Here is a 22,735-nt window from a genome sequence, read left to right on the forward strand (position 1 = left end):
AAACTCCTAGAGGAAAACAAAGGAAGAACACTCTTTGACATAAATCACAGCAAGATCTTTTTTGATCCACCTCCTAGAGTGATGGAAATAAAAACAAAAATAAACAAATGGGACCTAATGAAACTTAAAAACTTTTGCACAGCAGAGGAAACCATAAACAAGATGAAAAGACAACCCTCAGAATGGGAAAAAATATTTGCAAAGGAATCAATGGACAAAGGATTAATCTCCAAAATATATAAAGAGCTCATGCAGCTCAATATTAAAAAAACAAAGAACCTAATCCAAAAATGGGCAGAAGACCTAAATAGACATTTCTCCAAAGAAGACATACAGATTGCCAAGAAGCATATGAAAAGCTGCTCAACACCACTAATTAGTAGAGAAATGCAAATCAAAGCTACAATGAGGTATCACCTCACACCAGTTACAATGGGCATCATCAGAAAATCTATAAACAACAAATGCTGGAGAGGGTGTGGAGAAAAGGGAACCCTCTTGCACTGTTGGTGGGAATGCAAATTGATACAGCCACTATGGAGAACAGTATGGAGGTTCCTTCAAAAACTAAAAATAGAATTACCGTACGATCCAGCAATGCCACCACTGGGCATATACCCAGAGAAAACCATAATTCAAAAAGACACATGCACCCCAATGTTCATTGCAGCACTATTTACAATAGCCAGGTCACGGTAGCAACCCAAATGCCCATCAACAGACAAATGGATAAAGAAGATGTGGTACATATATACAATGGAATATTACTCAGCCATAAAAAGGAACGAAATCAGGTCATTTGTTGAGACGTGGATGGATCTAGAGACTGTCATACACAGTGAAGTAAGTCAGAAAAACAAATACTGTATATTAACGCATATATGTGGAACCTAGAAAAGTGGTATGATGAACCGGTTTGCAGGGCAGAAATTGAGACACAGATGTAGAGAACAAATGTATGGACACCAAGGGGGGAAAGTGGAGGGGTGGTGGTGGTGGTGGTGTGATGAATTGGGCAATTGGGATTGACATGTATACACTGATGTGTTTTAAATTGATGACTGGGGCTTCCCTGGTGGTGCCGTGGTTAAGAATCCGCCTGCCAATGCAGGGGACACGGGTTCGAGCCCTGTTCCGGGAAGATCCCACATGCCGTGGAGCAACTAAGCCCGTGCACCACAACTACTGAGTCTGTGCTCTAGAGCCTGCGAGCCACAACTACTGAGCCTGAGAGCTACAATTACTGAAGCCCGCGTGCCTAGAGCCTGTGCTCCACAACGAGAGAAGCCACCGCAATGAGAAGCCTGTGCACCGTAACCAAGAGTAGCCCCCCGCTCACCACAACTAGAGAAAGCCCGCGCGCAGAAAAGAAGACCCAACGCAGACAAAAATAAATAAATAAAATAAATTTTTTTTAAAAAATTGATGATTATTAAGAACCTGCTGTATATAAAAATAAATAAAATTTAAAAATTTTAAAAAAAAGAATGGATAAACAACAAGGTCTTACTGTATAGCACAGGGAACTATATTCAGTATCTTGTGATATACCATAATGGAAAAGAATATGAAAAAAATAATGTATATATAGGTATAACTGAATCACCTTGCTGTATACCTGAAACTAACACAACTATACGTCAATAAAATAAAAATTTTTTTAAGTAAAAAAAAAAAAAAATTTAATAAAGCCTTGAGGTGACTCTGGTGCACGATGAAGTCTGAGAACCACTGTTGTAAACAACGAGTAATTACCTACTGTTTTACTCCTTGTAATTACAAAATAAAAGTGATTATTTGGGGCTTCCCTGGTGGTGCAGTGGTTAAGAGTCCGCCTGCCGATGCAGGGGACACGGGTTCGTGCCCCGGTCCGGGAAGATCCCACATGCCACGGAGCGGCTAGGCCCGTGAGCCATGGCCGCTGAGCCTGCGCGTCCGGAGCCTGTGCTCCGCAACGGGAGAGGCCACAACAGTGAGAGGCCCGCGTATCACCAAAAAAAAAAAAAAAGTGATTATTTGTTACAAGTGTCACCAACACAGAAAAGTGGCTAGCAAACAAGACAGACACAAGGATACACAGCTGGTTTTATATATATATATAATACTTATACAGGTATATATAATTGGTTTGTTAAAGCAAACAACAAGATGACAGGCTATGATAAGCATTCTACATAAGGCACATCAGCAATGATTGATGAATACTTACAGCAAAGGCCTGGGTTCCAGTCTTCCTGCCTCTATTGTGAGAGTGTTGGCAAGCAAAGGAGCAATGATAATAAGCAAGGCTGTGGAACTCTATACAGACTCTGTTCAAGCAACCATGGCAAAGCTCTGGCCAGTCTAAGGATGGGGGTTTGGGGGTGGGGACCTTAAGAACCCAATTCTCAAGAAATCTTAAATATTAAGCATGCCAACAGGCCACCCAAGCCTATACTTTCAACTATCTTAGCAACAAAGTTCATCATCAGTTACATCAAAATGAAAATTGTCCATTTTTACAGACATTTCAAACATCCAGAAGGACAAAATACTACCCAAAAGTCCAACATTTTCAGCTACTTGAAGTCAATTTTGAAGCTTACTCCTGACAGCAGGCTCAGAATGGAGGCCTTAGATGAAGGGATGGACCCCGAGTTCCATGGAAGTCTACAACAGAGCTAGAAGCAGAATCCAAGCCTGTCTGCTGACCTCTGACTAATTCTTCTCCCACCACCCCACACTGCCTATTCCCCAAGTCCCTCGGCCTCAGTTCCAAACCCCAAACCCAGAGCACCACTGGCCACTCTGAAATGACCCAAACTATGGCCAAAGGTGCTCAGGGGCCACTGTCCTTAGATAACAATATCCTGGCCCTGACCCTTTTTACTTCCAAAGAACTACAAGGGATCATCTTGAAACTTTCTCCCTTGATCATGCACATAGCCTAACCTGGGCTTCAATAAATCAGAGGGAACAAAACAACACATCCCACAGACAACAGTGGTCTAGACCCACTTCTGGAGAGAGGCCCCAAATCTACTTTAATGGTTTCATGAATAAAAGAATGTCTTCCCATGGAATCCTCCCAAGGGTGGCTGGCAACAGAGCTCTCCTATGGCCACAAACAACATCTAACAAAAAAACATGTAAATGACAGAATCCAAAATAAGAACATTCTTGCCACAAAGGTCACCTGCCTCAGGCTCCCTTAAGAAGCTCCCGTCTTTACCAGATGAAACAAAGCTTCCTGGCTTTGCCCTCTGGGGGTTAAGAACTCAGCATATCAGACAACCTTACAGAAGTCAGTAATAGCAGAAGGCATGTAAGAACAATACTAGAGATGTATAGAAAGCTCATCTTCTCTAAGACCAAGGAAACAGGTGACTCTACAAAGGACAGATTTCTGTTGCTCTTGATATCTACCATAACTGTGACTCAGGGCCCTTTTACTACCCCGCTCATTCTCCAGGAGTCAGAGAATTCCATAATATCATGGATAGGAGCTTTCAAACATGGTTTCTCAAAGTCCCGAGGTTCCCACAGATGTGCCTAAGGGGGTGGGCAGAGGGATGGGATAAGTGCATGTTTGCAGACAACCTCCCCCTAAGTCTTTTCCTCTTAGGAATTTTACATAATGGGCTTAGGTTCTGTAGCCAACAATTTCCAAAAATGCTCATCTAGTCCAATTCCTTCTCCCATTTCTAACTGCTCAGATGAGTCTAGAGCAAGGAGAGTGAACTGCTTAAAATCATCAAGCAGAGACTGGAACAGGGCCTGTCTCCAGTCAGGGCTCTCAAGACACAACCAGGCTCCAGGAAGTACAAACCATCTACACTCAACCTACCGGATCAGGTGCACGTACACACACACACTCCGCCAGCGAGCATCTGGCCCTGACAACTTCTGCTGTTTAAGGAAAACCCTGCTCCAGAGAAGCGGCCTGGTACTGTAGGAACTGCAGTTTCAGGAAACTTGGAGCACCACAGACCTCCATGCAGACCTCAGGCTACCATTTATCTATATGCTCTGTAACCTCAAGCAGTTTCTCCTGTGAGCTCAGTTCCTCATCAGTAAAATGTGGATGGGGTTGACGGCAACAACCTTTCCACGTTTGTGTGAAGACTAAATAAGATCAGATATGGAAATTGCTTAGCAAAGGGACTGTCACAGAGCAAGGGATCAATATGTGGTTCTAATTACCATCATCTACCAAGTCACTTTGACAGAGAACCTCCTTCCCTCCATAGAAGGTAGGAGCCGAGCTAGCAGATGCACGTATGGGCCTAAATTGTCCTTTTATCTCTATTCAAAGCTGCTCATAGTCCCAGTGTTCCCACATTTCAAATGTAGGTTCAGTTACAGCATGAAGAAAACAAAAAATAGTTACTGCTTCAACCAGAGACTCTAGAAATAAGACCATTTCCATAAAATCTCCCAGTTTAAATGCAGATTTAGGAAATGAACAAAGAGATTGAACTGGGGTACAAGGAGGGGACGAGGGGGCACGTGACCCAAGGATATGCATAATTTTAAGGAAGAGGGACCTGATTCGCCTGCGCACTCAAGTTAACCACAGATCAACAGGAAGGAATGATTCCTCATTTTGTTGTAAATGTGAACCTACTTTCAGTTTCCCCCAGAGAGAATGTCTTGCAGAGCAGGGGCACAAACCCCCTGACAGACAAGCGGCTCTGACATCCTCGGCATAAAAACGGAGAGCTGAGCAGAGGTGAGGTCGACTCACCAGAGATGGCTTCCAAACAAATATTCCCTGGAAGCAGAATCCCTTCTTTTTCTCCAACACAGACCAAGGATCTAACAAGGCTACCAGGTGTGGCTGCCTTCACACAAAATGATGCTTAACTGCCACTGCCAAGGAATCATTCCAGATGAAAAGGGCTAAATAACATGGCATTGCTCTCCCCAGTTTCCAAGTGCTAAATAACTCCCTTAAGAAACTCTGAAAGTTGCTATCAAAAACTCAACAGATGACAAGCTTCTTTTCTAGAAATAAGACATTTCTTGACAACTTATTCATGTAAAACAGATCTTTTGGGTTTTTTTTTCCCTTGTGTTCTTCCAAGCTTCTGCTTAGAGACAAAAAAGAAAAAATGTGTCTAAAGTCCATCAGTGTTAACTCCCTGTGACAGGGATGAAGGAAAATACTTTAATAGTGCAAAAAATAATAGTGCTGAAAGCTGTCAACGAAAGACTGAATGTAAAAGTAAAAAGTGTTGGGCCTCCCTGGTGGCGCAAGTGGTTAAGAGTCCGCCTGCCGATGCAGGGGATACGGGTTCGTGCCCCGGTCTGGGAGGATCCCATATGCCGCGGAGCGGCTGGGCCCGTGAGCCATGGCCGCTGGGCCTGCGCATCCGGAGCCTGTGCTCCGCAACGGGAGAGGCCACAACAGTGAGAGGCCCACATACCGCAAAAAGAAAAAAAAAAAAAAAAAAAGTAAAAAGTGTACATAGTTGTAAAAAAAAAAGGAGTTTTAAAACATGTTTATTTTCTATGCACTTTTTAAATTTAAGTGATAGTTTAATTAATAAACATGTCAACTTTATTGCTGCAAAAAAATAATTAAATAAAATAAAAAATAGGGACTTCCCTGGTGGCGCCGTGGTTAAGAGTCCTCCTGCCAATGCAGGGAACACGGGTTCGAGCCCTGGTCCAGGAAGATCCCACATGCTGCGGAGCAACTAAGCCCGTGTGCCACAACTACTGAAGCCCGCGCGCCTAGAGCCTGTGCTCTGCAACAAGACAAGCCACCACAGTGAGAAGCCCGCACACCGCAACGAAGAGTAGACCCCGCTCGCCACAACCAGAGAGAGCCCGCGTGCAGCAATGAAGCCCGACGCAGCCAAAAGATAAATCAATTAAACAAACAAACAAACAAACAAACAAATAAATAAATAAATAAAAAGTTGCTATCTGGTTGTGATTCAGTCATGCCGGATTCCCAATGCCAGCAGCCAGGGCTCTCCACCCTGGCTAGGGCCACTACCCACCAGCCTGCTCAGTCAATGCTCAGCCTCAGCAAAACCATCAAGGAGGTTAAGAACGGCAGAAAAATCAGACCAAGCCTTCCCAAGATGAAGCTATAGAAAGTGACTTCACTATATCCCCAGCCTCCTCCTAGCAGCACCAAAAACACAGAATAACTTTTACAGGAAATAAAGGCACCACCTTGCCTGCAGAGGTTCTTCTCACAGCACCATTAAGCCATGGTGGCCCCTGCTACAGACGGAATGGAGGCAGGGCAGAAAACACCAGGGAAAGAGTGAAATTAGAGTCCAGCACTGTCCCTCCCAAACCTGCAATTGAATTACTAGAATAAATCATGAGCTAGAAACTGCCAGCTCCCCTGGATTAAACCTAACCCAAAGGCAGCACCTAAGAGTCATTATTTCATCTCAAAATCAGGCACAGATCTGAGCACCCGCAAAGGCTAGCTTTCCTTCGCAGTCCACGAGGTAGCAATAATGCCACACAGCTGGTTCCATTAACTTTCAGGATTGCCCCTCCCCCATGTCCCTCCTTCTCCTCCCTCTTCCAATTAATCTCAAGAACCAGAAAGGATGGCAGCATAAAACAGGATTTCAGACTCAAGAACTCTGGGGAAAACAGGTTCTCCCAAAAATATCCACTCATTTTCAATGTCCTCCAGTTAACTAAAATTCACTGAACAGAATTTGAAGCTTATAGAACTAATATATTAGGGTAGCAAATGACCATTGTAGGAACAAATTACCTCAAGACTCTCCCTCCTATAATTTTAGCTTGTGGAGGAAATGAGCTGAAAAGATTTTTTAAAACAACTTGCAAAGCTCTGGTTGCCAAAGTTTAAAAGACATTTAAAACCCTTAATTAACTATGGCCAATAATTCGGCCAATGACCTTTAGTCCTTAAATGATCACTTCAAAAGATTTCAGACGTAGGGCTTCCCTGGTGGCGCAGTGGTTAAGAGTCCGCCTGCCAATGCAGGGGACATGGGTTTAAGCCCTGGTCCGGGAAGATCCCACATGCCGTGGAGTAACAAAGCCTGTGCACCACAGCTGCTAAACCTGTCATCTAGAGCTCACGAGCCACAACTACTGAGCCCACGTTCTACAACTACTGAAGTCCACGCACCTAGAGCCCGTGCCTTGCAACAGGAGAAGCCACCATGATGAGAAGCCCATGCACCGTAACGAAGAGTGGCCCCCACTCGCCACAACTAGAGAAAGCCTGCGTGCAGCAACGAAGACCCAATGCAGCCAAAAATAAATAAATAAAATAAATTTATTTTAAAAATATATTGGCTATATTACCTGTGCTGTACAGTAGTATATCCTTGTAGCTTTTTCTTCTATGAGTTTGACTTGATTTTCCCCATATTAAGTGAGATCAGTCACCATTTTAATTAAAATGGACCTATAAATTTTATTTAATGAGTGTTTGATATAATAAACTATGTCTTTTACTAAAAGGATTTAAAGCAGCTTAATAACATGTATGCTTTCCTTTAAAATAAATTTTTAGGTTAAAGTGATACATATGAAAAATAGTAACAGGATTTTATTTTGAACACTGGCTTATAAAGTAACTTAGGGAAACAAGGGACTATCCAAAAAGACAATCAACCATGAACAGGAGGAATCAGTAACTGTTTAGATAACTTAGAAGATACAACCTTGCTTTGGAGGCCTGTGGTAAAAGAACTGTGGTTTAAGGATAACCTACATCTGTCAACCCACTGCTGGGACTGGGGGTGGAGTGAATGTACCAAGAGAGGAACTAAAATTTCTGCTACATGCAAATGTATGTTCATTTTTGACCATTTCAACCTATTCTCAGACAAAACTTCTTGGTCACCCCAAAGTCCAGCAGAGTGCTGAATAAATACTTGAATAACTTCACTGAATGAAAAATCAATGTGGCCTTAGAGTCACCCCTAACACTGGTACTAAGAGGTCTGTTTGCCCTAAACATTCACTGCAGGAATCATGGACATACCACAAACATCTTGGTAGAAAATGTTAAAAAAAGGAAAAAAGGTATCACTTGAACCCCCAGTGTGTTCTGTGTGTGTCCGGATGCTGACCACATATATTACCTTCATAACCCTCCTCTTCTCTTGCCTTTGTATTAGCAAAATGAGCCTCTCTGGGACATGTTCCCGGTCCTGACTCCTCACATGTTCTAAACTCTGGCAAAGGCATTCCAGCTCAGTGCTCTAAATCCCAGTATCCCAATTCAACTAGTAACTCTGATACTACAGACCACTCTCAATCACCTTGCATCCACAAAGCACATTTTTAAGAAAAGTTTGCTGTTTGCTTCATTTCTTGGCCGTTCACAAATAACTGAGGAATATTAGGGACTTATTTCATCTATTATATTAGGAACCCCTAGACAGCAAGAACCTACACACTTCCCAGCGGAGTGACAGATGAACCATGACTGTTTTAGAAGGCAAAGAACCAAACTCCCCCTCTTTAACCTACCTTTCTCTCCATTTATAATTTCTTCCTAACTCCTGACAGAGTAATTAAAGAGAGAGGATTCCTAGGCAATAAATACATACTGAAAATATACTCTCAAACTCCAATATTACAAACTCACCCCTAAGTCAAGAGTAAAAACAATTACAACTCAAATGCCTTACCATCCTTGTTAACAGCAGTGACTTTGGCTGGGTAAAAACGACAATCAGACCAGCAAGCAAGGACCTGCTCATTTATTTGAAATTCCTAAAAAATATTAAAAAACAAAAAAAGATCCTGTTACCAATCCAATTTCATAGGACATACATAGTAACAGAATTCATAAAAGAAGCTGAAATTGACAAGGGCAGGAAGGGGAGATGGCTACTGGGATGCAGGACGATGTTTCTGCTTTTCAGCACTGGGAGCCAAAACAAAAGGGCTGGACACAGACTTTTGCCATTTTAAGAGTTCTGGACAGCCACAGCACAGCACCAGTGATAATCCTATCCTGTCCCTGAAAGTGAGTCTAAGAGCCCAGGACCACCAGGGAACACACCAAGTACACAAGCTGGAAGGAGAGAGGCTACTTCATATTAAGGGAAGCAGCATTCTTGCCACCTAATGCCATCCACACTTTTAAAGGGTCTTTTGACAAAGGAGGCACTCATTCACCATTAATATTTCATACTGTTTTCCCAGCACACAGTTTGCATTGCTACATTTTGAAGAATGAATATTCTTCAAGGTCTTATAAAAGACCTTAATATGAGGCTAGCACAATGCTCCACATGGAATGATTGCTTAATAAATGATCAGACAGCAGATGAGCTTACTAAATGATCTAAAGGGACACAGTGGTGTAAAAGGTCCCCATTCATCATCAATGCAGTCTCAACCAAGTTAGTTTATGAGCTGTCAAATCAATCACGTCATACAAACAGATGACAGCTGAGATTCTTCAACAACCCCCGCCCCACCGCTCCCCGGGGCCATGGAGATCTCAGAGTTGCACTACAAGCCTAAATAAGGATGGTCCCCAGCTGCTATAGACTTTCACACTAAACATCAAAGTCTGGAACATAAAGTACCTAATGGCTGACCCCACTCATTACTGAATTGCCCAGATTTGTTACTCACAGATGATCCTTCCTCTTCATGTAAGCCCTCTTTCCTCAGCTGTATTTTCTCTAAAGGGCGTAAATAAGGACTGTCCCAGCAGAACCATTCATCATAACGATGGTTCCAACGCTTGAAATGGATGAGTACTTTTCCTTCTTCGTAATCAATATCTTCTATGTGAGCTGGATACCTGAGTCAGGAAAAAAAAAAGAAAATTAAATGCCTTTAATACCCACCCCAAATAATCAAAACGATACCCTTCCAAACCTCTTCCCAAAGGAGTAGGTCTCAAAGTACTAAATAAAGCCTATCATTTACAGGTTCTGTGTCATTGTGTCAAATTGAAAATTATGAAGGCTAACAGACCTGGGGTTCAAATCCCATCCAGGATATTCCTTAGTCCGTGATTAAATTAACCTTTCAGAGCCTGAGTTCCTTCATGTAAAGTGGAAGAAGGATACCCAACACACTGTGTTGTAGTGCAAGTTAAACAAGATAACATATACACAAGACCCAAGCACAAAGGAGGCAGGAAGCAAACATTTAACAACTAGATTATATTTTACATGTGTTAAAAAATTCAAATGACCATGCAGCCCAGATTGTGTTAGTCTCAATTTTAAGAATTTTAAGAATTTTGTTATCTATATATTGGAATACTATGAAGTTGTTAAAAAGAAGATGGCTCTATGTCATGATATGGGAAGCTCTCCCAAGATGAATTATTAAATGAAAAGAGCAAGGTGCAGAAACTGTGTATGGTAAGTAAGCTACTGCTTATTTTTTTAACAAGATGAAAAAGAATATATATATTCATACATGCTGAAATATGCATAAAACATCTAGAAGAATACACAACAAACTAACACTGGTTACTTGTGGAAGTATGGTCAGTTCACTAGATGGGCTCTTTCAATCTCCAATCCACTCTTCTAGATTGACAGTTGGGAAAACCAACAACTACATTTGCTTGACTCCCTTACAATTGGCAATCAAGGTCATGGAGACCTGTGGATTTGGAAGCAACTGTAGCGGCCAGACCCAGTGCTCCAGTGCAGGACCTCTCAAACTTTCATGCAATGCAAATCATCAGAGGATCTTGTTAAAATGCAGATTCTGATTCAGTCGATGGAGCTAAGGTCTAAGAGCTTTAAACAAGCTCCCAGGTGATACTGACATGCTGGTCTACAGTGGCAAGGGTCTAATGTCTAGTCACTGGCTTCTTGAGTGTCAAGCAGCAATGGTGGGGGTGGCAGTAGCAGGAGTGAATTCCTGACCTCCAGATCACAGCTCCAGTGGTGGGTCCTTCAAATTTATACTCTAAGGGCAGCCCCCCTGGGTCCCACTCCTCCAGCTCTTCCAACAATTTTGTAAGTAGCCAATTTCTTGTGTTAAATCCTTTTGTGGTTCAAGTACCCAGAATGGTTTCTGTTTCCAGCATTAAACCTGACTGATACAGAGGGGAACTGGGTATAGCAGCAGGGAGGGGCAAAACTGGGATGGAGACCTTTTGCAGTATACCTTTTAATACTGTTTCATTTTTCAACCATATAAATGTATTGCTCATTCCAAAAATAAATAAATGGTTAAAAATAAAGAAAAATAAACATGCACTTGTTCTCTTAAATACACTTGTACTAATCAGAATGCTAGTCTAGATTGAGAAAGTTTACACTCTGCCTATTCTTTATTTTCTCCCTACAGCTTGGACATGCACCATTTCCTTCTTCTTACACTTAGTACCCTACTGTCCTAATAAATATGTGCTACCTAAATGAAAAGGCCTGCTTCCATGTGTCACCTGTACACTGTGTCCTCTTCAACCCTACGCTAGTATCTGCTAAGGCAGTACGCTTGGAGTTAACTAACCACAGAAGGTTGCAGATACTGGGTATTCAATAAACATTCAGCAAATGAGTTCTATTCTCCCTATTCTTCCCCAAGGTCGAGTGTCTTGTCAGTTCTTCAAACCCAAAGCTCTCAGTCTTCAGCTACCCATTCCAATTTCAGTCACTCTCCAAGTTCAGGCCCCAATCACTTCATGTGGGTATTTCTCACACAGGACTGACAGGGTATGCTTTTCAAAATTCCTAATGGTATTATGCATACATTAATTGCTCAAAAAATATTAACAAAAGGAATAAACAGCCCTGAAACTAGTCCCCCTACTCCAATCCAACTTACACACAGCTGCCATAAATATGAGCTATCTTGACTAAATATAAGCTATCTTGACAACAGACTAGCTAATTGTACGATCTCGTGAACTGAGTAGTACAATGGTAGGACATAAAAGAGGCTTCCCTAAGTCTATTCCTCCCTATAAAATGAGGAGAAGGATATGGATATCTCAACTGCATTCCTCTTGCCTTCTCATCCAGTCAGTAAGCCTCCCTAACTCACTCCTATTCAAAGCCCTTTCTTTAGTGGTTTACTATCTCTAGCAGTAGTTTCAAACAGGTCTTTGGACCAACGTGCAGAATTAATTTTTCACAGAACTAAATTTATTTAACTTATAGAACTTTCCTTTATACTAAAATCACATTCTTTCTAATTTTTTTGGTGCTTAAATATACTTTTGAAATTAAAACAATCGTAATTGTTTTTAATCCTTACTAACATTATGCAGCCATTAAAAAGAATAAAAAAGAATCTCTATGTACTGATTTTTAAAGATCTCTAAGAAAAGTGGAGGGGGGAACAACTCAAGATGCGAAACGGTATTGAATGCACTACCATTCATTTGGGGGAGGGGAGAGAGCCAATACATTCGTACCTGTTTTTAAATGCGTGGGCTATCTCTGGAAGGATGATCAAGCAACCCGGTTTGCCTCTTGGGAGGGGAACTGGATAGTTAAGGAACTGGAGAGGAAGTATGAGACTTATTTTATTCAATATATATCCTTTTGTTTGTTTTGAATGTTGTACCATGAGCATGTATTAAATATAAAAAATATAATTAGGTATTTATTTTAAATAGCCTTATTTGGCAAAATAAAAAGTTGGCACCTCAGTACAACCCCAAATTCTTTTTAATTTGCACTTGGTCAGTGCCTTCTAAAAGTCTGGTAAGTCTGGATCCACAGAAATAAGTGCAAAATCCTAGGCTAGTAACTCCACTGCGCACACTCGGAGTATGAAGGACCTCTGGGCCCTTAGCTAGCCAAAAGCTACTCCCTTGTTCAAAAACTTCACAGGGCACAGGCATCCCACTGTCTGCAGACTACACAAATCTCTCCAGGAGGATCAAGAATAACCAAGGGGTCAGTAAGTTTTCCTAAGAAGAAGGTTGTTCTCCCTACTTCTCTAAAGTGTGACAAGGATACAAGTCATTCATGGTGGATGGGGAAACCCAACTGCCATTTCACAGAAAAGACAAGCAGTTGATCTTAGACATCAACCCAGTAAGGCTTGGTGGCTCACAACTGCACAGCTGCCTTGGGGACAGCTCAGATTCATCAGCCAACAGAACGTTATTAAGTGACTTTGATCTGGCCAGTCAATTCCAGGTCTTGGAAGAAATTATTAAATGTATGTGGTTCTGACCCCTGCCCTTGAGAAGAACCAGACACCAACTAAGTTTTTGTTTGCTTGTTTGTTTTTCCAACTAAGTTTTAAAACTACTCTGTGGATAGACATGCTGCCAAAGAGGAAATGCAGATGGGCAACAGGCACATGAAAAGATGGTCAGCATGGCTAATCATCAAGTAAATGCAAATCAAAATAACAATGAGCTATCACCTCACACCTGTCAGAATGGCTATCATCAAAAAGAACACAAATAACAAATGCTGATGAGGATGTAGAGAAAGGAGAACCCTTGTACACTATTGGTGGGAATGTAAATTGGTGCAGCCACTGTGGAAAACAGTATGGAGGTTTCTCAAAATACTAAAAATGGAATTATCACATGACCCAGCGATTCCACTACTGCGTATATATCCAAAAAAAAAAAAAAACAGTAATTCAAAAAGATACATGTACCCCAATGTTCACAGCAGCATTATTTACAATTGCCAAGGTATGGAAGCAATCTAAGTGTTCATCAACAGAGGAATGGAGGGAGTTCCCTGGTGGTCCAGTGGTTAAGACTCAGCGCTTTCAATGCCGTGCCCCAGGTTCAATCCCTGGTGTGGGAACTAAGATCCAACAAGCCGCACAGTGCAGTCAAAAAAAAAGAATAAATAAATAAACAAAATATTTATTTTTAAAAGAACAGATGAGGGACTTCCCTGGTGGTACGGGGGTAAGACTCCACGCTCCCAATGCAGGGGGCCTGGTCCGGGAACTAGACCCCATATGCATGCCGCAACTAAGAGTTCACATGCCACAACTAAGGAGCCCACCTGCCGCAACTAAGACCTGGTGCAACCTAAATATATAAATAAATATTAAAAAAAAACAGATGAATGGATAAAGAATATATGGTATATATATATATATACAATGGACTACTACTCACCATAAAAAAGGAACGAGGGACTTCCCTGGTGGCACAGTGGTTAAGAATCCACCTGCCAACGCAGGGGACATGAGTTCAAGCCCTGGTCTGGGAAGATCCCACAAGCTGTGGAGCAGCTAAGCTTGTGCGCCACAACTACTGAGCGTGCACTCTAGAGCCCATGTGCCACAAATACTGAGCCTGTGTGCCACAACTACTGAAGCCGGCACACCTAGAGCCCGTGCTCCGCAACGAGAAGCCACCGCAACGAGAAGCCCGTGCACAGCAACGAAGAGTAGCCCCCACTCACCGCAACTAGAGAAAGCCTGTGTGCAGCAATGAAGACCCAACACAACCAAAAATAAATAAATACATTTATTTAAAAAAGAAAAAAGGAATGAAATTTTGCCATCTGCAGCAACATGGATGGACTTGGAAGGCATTATGCTAAGTGAAATAAGTCAGACAGAGACAAAAATATTGCATGATATCACTTACATGTGGAATCTAAAAAATACAACAAAGTAGTGAATGTAATAAAAAAGAAGCAGACTCAAATACAGAGAACAAACTAGTGGTATGGGTCGGGGGAGGGGAAATACAGGGATGGGAGAGTGGGAGGCACAAACTACTGGGTGTAAGATAGGCTCAAGGATGTACTGTACAACACAGTGAATACAGCCAATATTCTGTAGTAACTATAAATGGAAAGTAACCTTTAAAAACTGTATAAAAAATTTTATTAAAAAAAACTACTAGAACCAACAAGGACCTACTGCATAGCACAGGGAACTCTACTCAATATTCTGTGACAACCTGTATGAGAAAAGAATCCAAAAAAGAATGAATATATGTATATGAAAAACTGAATCACTTTGCTGTACACCTGAAACCAACACAACATTGTAAATCAACTATACTCCAATAAAATTAAGAAAAAAAAAAACTACATTAAAAAAAAAACCTACATGGTGGAACCACATGAAACAGCTGATAATCAACTGCTTTTTACTGACAAAAATAGTAATTTTATCTGGTTCAACCCAAATACTGGAACAACCATAAAGGAAGCTGGAGAAGATGCAGCAAGGTTAACAAAAGAGGAGATGTGAATGGAATCTATATAGACAGAAAAGGGGAGAGAGAATTTCCAGCTTCAACATGTAACTAACAGCTACTGATAAGACTCTAGTTTCCAAACTAACATTGCAGCTGGGAGTCACATTTCTAATGGAAATACTAGCCAGAAAGGAGCAGACATTAAAAACCAAACTGAAACAAAACTTAGCTCTGGGGAGGAGAGAGGGATTGGGAATAGCCAAGAGACTTTTGCTTGTGGTTTTAATTTTTACAAGGATTTAGTCACAAAGTACCTGTGTAAGCAAAAATAAATACTTTTTTTTTTTTTTTTGCGGTACGCGGGCCTCTCACGTTGTGGCCTCTCCCATTGCGGAGCACAGGCTCCGGACGCGCAGGCTCAGCAGCCATGGCTCACGGGCCCAGCCGCTCCACGGCATGTGGGATCTTCCCGGACCAGGGCACGAACCCGCGTCCCCTGCATCGGCAGGCGGACTCTCAACCACTGCGCCACCAGGGAAGCCCAAATAAATACTTTCAAATTAAAAGTTTTGAAAAATATTTAATGGGCTGATATCAACCAGTAGCTTCATGGTTCTTGGATTTATATGCTGCTTGGCACATCCACAAAACAGAACATTATGCAGCTGTAAAAAAAAATGAGAACAAACTATGAATTGACAAAGATTTCCAAATTTTAAAAAGTCAAGCTATAAAATCATGCATATCTTATACCTTTTGTGTTACAAAAGAGGAAAATAAGAATACACCGTATATTTGCTTTTGCTTAAATATTAAATAAAGAAACACTGGTAGGAGGACTTCCCTGGTGACGCAATGGTTAAGAATCCACCTGCCGGGCTTCCCTGGTGGCGCAGTGGTTGACAGTCTGCCTGCCAATGCAGGGGACATGGGTTCGTGCCCCAGTCCAGGAAGATCCCACATGCCGCGGAGCAACTAGCCCCGTGAGCCACAATTACTGAGCTTGCGCGTCTGGAGCCTGTGCTCCGCAACGAGAGGCCGCGATAGTGAGAGGCCCACGCATCGCAATGAGGAGTGGCCCCCATTTGCCGCAACTAGAGAAAGTCCTCACACAGAAACGAAGAGCCAACACAGCCATAAATAAATAAATAAAATTAAAAAAAAAAAAAAAAAAAGAATCCACCTGCCAATGCAGGGGACATGGGTTCAAGCCCTGGTCCGGGAAGATCCCAAATGCCACGGAGCAACTAAGCCCATGTGCCACAACTACTAAGCCTGCACTCTAGAGCCCGTGCTCCGAAACAAGAGAAGTCACAGCAATGAGAAGCCTGTGCACCAAAAGGAAGAGTAGCCCCCACTTGCCCCAACTAGAGAAAGCCCAGGCACAGCAACGAAGACCCAATGCAACCAAAAATAAATAAATAAAATTAATTAATTAAAAAAAAAAAACTAAAAAATTTGCAGAAAAAAAATTAAAATAAATAAATAAAAATAAAATTCAACCTGGAGGAGTTTCCTGGTGGTCTAGTGGTTAGGATTTGGTGCTTTCACTGCCATGTCCTGGGTTCAATCCCTGGTTGGGAAACTAAGATCCCGCAAGACATGCAGCACAGCCAAAAAATAAATAAATAAAATAAAATTCAACTTGGAAAGGTCGGATAACCTAAACTTCAGAGTAAATTAGGTTACTATGGTGACCTTATCTTAAGCAAGTGATATAATTGGTCACTAAACCAAGAAGCCACAGAAGGGCAGTGTAGCCAATCAAATGTAAAGACACACGGAGAATGACAAAAATTAGAGAAAGGAAAAAAAAAATTAGAGAAAGGGAAATTCATCAATTCCCCTGACATTTTCTGAGTACCCACTCTGGGCCAGGAAGTGTACCAGGGTTTGGAAATACAGAGCAAAATCTATAAAGTCATGTGATCACAACAGCTGACAGAGGCAGGAAGACAATGTTACAAGGCACGGGGGCTTTTCATTTCCTCAGACATATACTCCCTTCCCATACCGGGTCTGTTAACTTCACCTGAATCACTTTCCCCTGCCCACTCTTCCCAGGAAACAGCCTGACCCTCCTGCAGCCTCAGAATCCCTGACTATCTCAAGTAGCCTCCTTCTCCTTCCAATCTGTGTCAGTTTCCTGCTTGCTTCCTTCACAAATAACACTCGACCCAATCTGTAATTATTTCATTTGTTCCTCTGTTTACCTGTTTATGTTTATATGGCCTGCTTCCCCAGGATATTCTAGACACCTCTAAAGACATCTATCTCTTACTGCAGTATCCTCAGGAGGAATAAATGTATAACTATACACACAAGTAACTGTAATAAAGCATCACAGGTGCAACTACAGATGACTACTTAGGTAGAATAGGGTACCAAGGAGCAAAAGGCTAGTTCTAAGGCAGAGGGGGAGAAGAAGGAGGCTGAGGAAGGAGGGCCAAGTCAACTAGTGAAAAGGAGACACTTGACTCAATCCTAAAAGATGAATAGGCATTTTCCAGGTGATGAAGGAGGCAATGAGATTGAAGAGTGTTTCTGGGAGAGGGTGTAATATAAGTAAATCAGCATAGGTACAGAGGAAGAGAAGCACAAAGGAAGATAAGGAAGTACAGGAAACTGAAGGTGAGAAAAGAAACAGCAACTCTGTGTAGAGAACTATGCAGGAACCTTATGGATTCCACAGACCACTGGGTGTTAGTGAACACAGAGCTGGTGGTCCACAAGGTCTCCTTAAGGAATGTTTTATTGTGCTTTTCCATAATCTAAACCATCTTTATTAGAGCTTCCCAGCTGAGATGCCACAAATGGATTACAGGTGAGCAACAACATGAAAAAGGTTGAAATGCACTGATCAAGATGACCACCATATAATCAAGTACTACTAAAGAATTTCAGTGTGTTTGCTATTAACCTGGCATTATATGATCACTCTCAAAAGGTAGCTGTAGTGGTTTTAAAAGACATCTGCAAATTTGGCACTCCTTCCCTCCAAAGGTGAAGACTAATTATCCTCCCCTTGAATGTGGCCTCATTTCTAACAAATAGAATGTGGCAGAAGTGATGGTGGAGGACTTCAAGTCTGGGTCATAAAAAGTGCTGCAATTCTACACTTCTGGGCAAACACCCAAAAGAATTGAAAGCAGGGACTCAAACAGTTATCTGTATATCAATGTTCAATAGCAGCATTATCCATAACAGCCAAAAATTGGAAGCAATCCAAGTGTCCATCGACAGATGAATGGATAAACAAAATGTGATATGTTCACACAATGGAATATTATTCAGCCTTTAAAAAGTATAAAACTCTTATATATACCCTACAACATAGATGAACCTTGAAAACATTATACTAATGAAATAATCACTAAAGGACAAATACTGCATGATTTAGAGTAGTCAAATTCATAGAAACAAAAAGTAGGATGGGGCTTCCCTGGTGGCGCAGTGGTTGAGAATCTGCCTGCCAATGCAGGGGACACGGGTTTGAGCCCCGGTCTGGGAAGAGCCCACATGCCGCAGAGCAACTAGTCCCGTGAGCCACAATTACTGAGCCTGCGCGTCTGGAAGCTGTGCTCCGCGACAAGAGAGGCCGCAATAGTGAGAGGCCCGCGCATCGCGATGAGGAGTGGCCCCCACTTGACGCAACTAGAAAAAGCCCTCACACAGAAACAAAGAGCCAACACAGCCATAAATAAATAAACAAATAAATAAATAAATAAATAAATAAATTTTTAAAAAGTAGGATGGTGGTTGCTAGGGGCTGGTGGGGGAAGAGAATGAGGAGTTACTGCTTAATATGTACAGAGTTTCCATTCGGGAAGATGAAAAAGTTCTGACAACATAGGGAATATAGCCAATATTTTATAATAACTACAAATGGACCAAAACCTTTAAAAATTGTGAATCACTATATTGTACACCTGTAACTTATATAATACTGTACATCAACTACACTTTAAATACATACATACATACATACATACATACATACCTAGTTCTGGAGATGGGTGATGGTGATGGTTATACAACAATATGAATGCACTTAATGTCACTGAACTATACACTTAAAATGGTTACAATGGTAAACCTTATGTTATGTATATTTTAACACACATACACACACACAAAGCACTGCTGCTTCTTGGGTTCCCCATTCTGAGGGAAGCCAGGTGCGGTGTCACGAGAACATTTTAGATGCCCTATGGAGAGGTCCATGTGCAACCAGAAGTCTCCCACCAGCGACTAGCACCAGCTTAAGACAAACATAAGACTTCAGCCTAGAACCCTTCATTAGGCTGCTCCTGAATTCCTGATCCACACACTGAAAGGATAATATTTGGTGTTGTTTTAGGCCACTAAATTTTGAGAAAATTTGTTACACAGCAATAAATAACTAACATAGTAGCATTTTGCCCCAATGCTACTAAAAGTGGGATCCACAGATAGTACATAGGTTGGAGGTCCCTATATTTTTTTGAGTTTGAGACACACTACTCTAAACTACCAGATAAGCCAGTCTCCCCTAGGGCTCCACCAAGGAAAGGAGAGGGCTGTGGGACAGTGAAACCCACACCAAATAAAAGGGAATAACTCCACCTGCATGTCCAGAAAGGCAAAGAATAGTCCAGGTCTGACACAGAAATACAACATTGGCTTGTCCACAATATATGACCTCAAGTCCCAGGAAGGCTTGCTGCTGCTCAGAGTCTTGGCTGCTTCCGTGCAAAATTAAGCTGCCCAACACCGCACACTGTGCACATGCTTAAATTAGAGCAGCTAGACAGTGCCTGGCAGAAATCTGTTTGGTCCCCCCACATACACACCAAAAATACAAACTGAAGAAATGTTACAGGGGGAAGAAGAGGAACAGAAAGGATAACAATTTCCCTCTGATTTCCTACTCCAACCGGTCAGCATTCACTCACATGGCTACTAATAACCAATGTGTGTAGTTTACTCTAGGGGTTATAAACTGCTTTTACATAAGGTATCTCACAGGATCTTTACCACCATCCCATGAGGGCTTAAGAAACTGTTATTATCACTGCACCCATTTTACATTTCTGGAAATGGAGGCTCAAAGAGAGTGACTAGGAAGAGGTGTAACCAAGATCAGTATCCAAATCTTCTCACTAAACCCAGTGAAGAGCCTTCTGCTCTTAATCTGACTTCACACGCAAACATGCTTGTAGTAACACGGGTCCACAGAGGTATCTTTTGTGTTAGCTACCTAATGGTCTACCTGGTGGTAGCCCATAATTTGCCTAAACTTTCCCCCAAGGGAAAGTTTGGGCATTCAGGCTGCTTCCAGATTCTTCCCTATATAAAGAGACTTTCTGCAAACATACAGCAATCATTTACTTCAAGAATCAGAGTGTACCTCTCTATTCCTGGCTCAGGGCACACACCAGAAGCAAACTACTTCTATGCACAAAAGTAACATTCTAAGCCATCTCCAGCCTTTGTGGAGAGGGGATGGAGATGGAAATTGTATTTAGTGTAAAACAAAGGGCTGACTATTAAGCTGCAGAAAAACTGTGCTGTTTTGGATGCCTTAACTCTTTTCCTACCCCTTCACCACTTCCATTAATCAACATCGGGCACTTCTAACTCAGGAAATGTCTTGAATTCACCTCTCCTCTCTAAGCTGATCATTTCTCACAATTGAACAGTCAGTACATCCAGGTTAACTCCTATACCCCTCTACCAGTACTGGCAAAGGACCAGATACAGAGACACTCAATAAATGTTTGGTGACTGAATAAACACCACCACTTTTCTGTTCCTACAAGGGATCTGACCATGCCTCTCTCCTGCTTAAAATCTTCCTTTTTAGCCCAGTCTCTCACCACTCCTGATCTGTCCCCTCTCCAGACTCTGAGAACACACCACATTCTTTGAACTCTTTTTGCTCACGCTGTCCCTTCTGCCTGCTCTCACGCTTCAGTCTCATCCTGGAAATCTTATCCTTTAATCTCACTTCCTTGCATATACCCTCAACTCCCTGGCCCCTCTCGCCCTCCATCATACCTGCCTGGACAAACCCCAACTGTAGGCAAATCAGAATCTCCACATTCTCCACTCCTGCACCCAGGCACCTGATTATGCTGGAGAATACACACACAGTGAGGGGTCTCACTTTATTTTCCTTTTTTTTTTTTTTGGCAGTCCCGTGCGGCATGTGGGATCTTAGTTCCCCATCCAGGGATGGAACCCAAGCCCCCCGCATTGGAAGCACAGAGTCTTAACCACTGGACCACCAGAGAAGTCCCTGATGGGTCTCACTTTAAATGCATGGCCACAAATAGTGGTTCCCCTGTGGGTGAGGGTGGCTGCGTGACTGGGTATGGGAAAAACGGTCTTCTGAGGTGCCCAGAATGTCTACTTCTTAATCTGGGTGATTACACAGGTATATCCATGTATAAAAGTTCATCAAGCTACACACATAAAATATGTGTACTCTAAAATAAATTATAGCTCTACAAAACTTCTTTAAAAATAAACATTTTTGGGGCTTCCCTGGTGGCGCAGTGGTTGGGAGTCTGCCTGCCAATGAACGGGACGCGGTTTCGAGCCCTGGTCTGGGAGGATCCCACATGCCGCGGAGCGGCTGGCCCCGTGAGCCACAATTGCTGAGCCTGCGCGTCTGGAGCCTGTGCTCCGCAACGGGAAGGGCCGCGATGGTCAGAGGCCTGCGCACTGCGATGAGGAGTGGCCCCCACTTGCTGCAACTGGAGGAAGCCCTCGCACGGAAACGAGGGGCCAGCACAGCCATAAATTAATTAATTAATTAATTAAAAAAATAAAAATAAAATAAACATTTTTGGGACTTTCCTGGTGGCCCAGTGGGTAAGACTCCAGGCTCCCAATGTGGGGGGCCTGGGTTCGATCCCTGGTCAGGGAACTAGATTCCGCGTGCATGCCGAAACTAAGATCTCATGTGACACAACTAAGACCCGGCACAGCCTAAAGAAAGAAGTATTTTAAAAAATAAAAAATAAACATTTTTAAGGAGTAGCATCTTTTCTCTCTTCTTAATTCAATGTCTTACAACTGTAAACTGCCATAAAAATCATTATCAAAAAAGTTTTTTAAAATTCCAGGGCGTACCACTGGCTGCTGAGTGGAAAAGAGCCTGAGGAGGAGGAGTCCAGAAGGATGCAGGAGACCAGTTAGGCAGCCACTGCCGGGGTTCACAAGATCCACAATGGGAGACTGGGCCACAGCAGGAGGGTGAAGGTGGCAGCCAGTGTCAGAGTCAGGATAGATTCTGCAAGTGGATCTGACAGGATGAGCTGATGTCCTAGGTGATGGAGTAGAAGAGAGGAGCCAAGGAGGCTCCAAGGGGCCTCTAAAGGTGCTCCGCAACAAGAGAAGCCACTGCAATGAGAAGCCCGCGCACCGCAATGAAGAGTAGCCCCCACTCGCTGCAACTAGAGAAAAGCCCTCGTGTAGCAACAAAGACCCAATGCAGCCAGAAAGGAAGGAAGGAAGGAAGGGGGGGAGGGAGGGAGGGAGGGGGAGGGGGGAGAGAGAGAGAGAGAGAGAAGGAAAGGAAGGAAGGAAGGAGGGAAGGAAGAAAAAAAGAAAGAAAGAAAGAAAAAGAAAAATACTGGGTGTACATACAGATGGGAACTCTGTATTTTCTTTGGAATT

General features: G+C 42.4%; 1 protein-coding gene across 9 annotated transcripts in view; it reads right to left on the reverse strand.

Annotated features, from left to right (window-relative positions):
• PHF20 (PHD finger protein 20) overlaps positions 1–22,735 on the reverse strand; it is a 136,130-nt gene that overhangs the window by 87,843 nt on the left and 25,552 nt on the right. For 7 of the 9 annotated variants that reach the window (XM_060120355.1, XM_060120356.1, XM_060120361.1 and 4 more), the window contains 2 exons: positions 9,589–9,760; positions 8,631–8,715 (listed from right to left, as the gene is read on the reverse strand). In XM_060120355.1, coding sequence (XP_059976338.1) covers positions 8,631–8,715; positions 9,589–9,760 — 257 coding nt within the window. Of the gene's footprint in view, positions 1–8,630; positions 8,716–9,588; positions 9,761–12,346; positions 12,433–13,548; positions 13,562–22,735 lie in introns of those variants that run through there. The other 2 variants (XM_060120363.1, XM_060120362.1) reach the window with 2 other exon arrangements.

Source organism: Mesoplodon densirostris, chromosome 16, assembly GCF_025265405.1.
Source record: "Mesoplodon densirostris isolate mMesDen1 chromosome 16, mMesDen1 primary haplotype, whole genome shotgun sequence".
Lineage (NCBI taxonomy): Eukaryota > Metazoa > Chordata > Mammalia > Artiodactyla > Ziphiidae > Mesoplodon > Mesoplodon densirostris.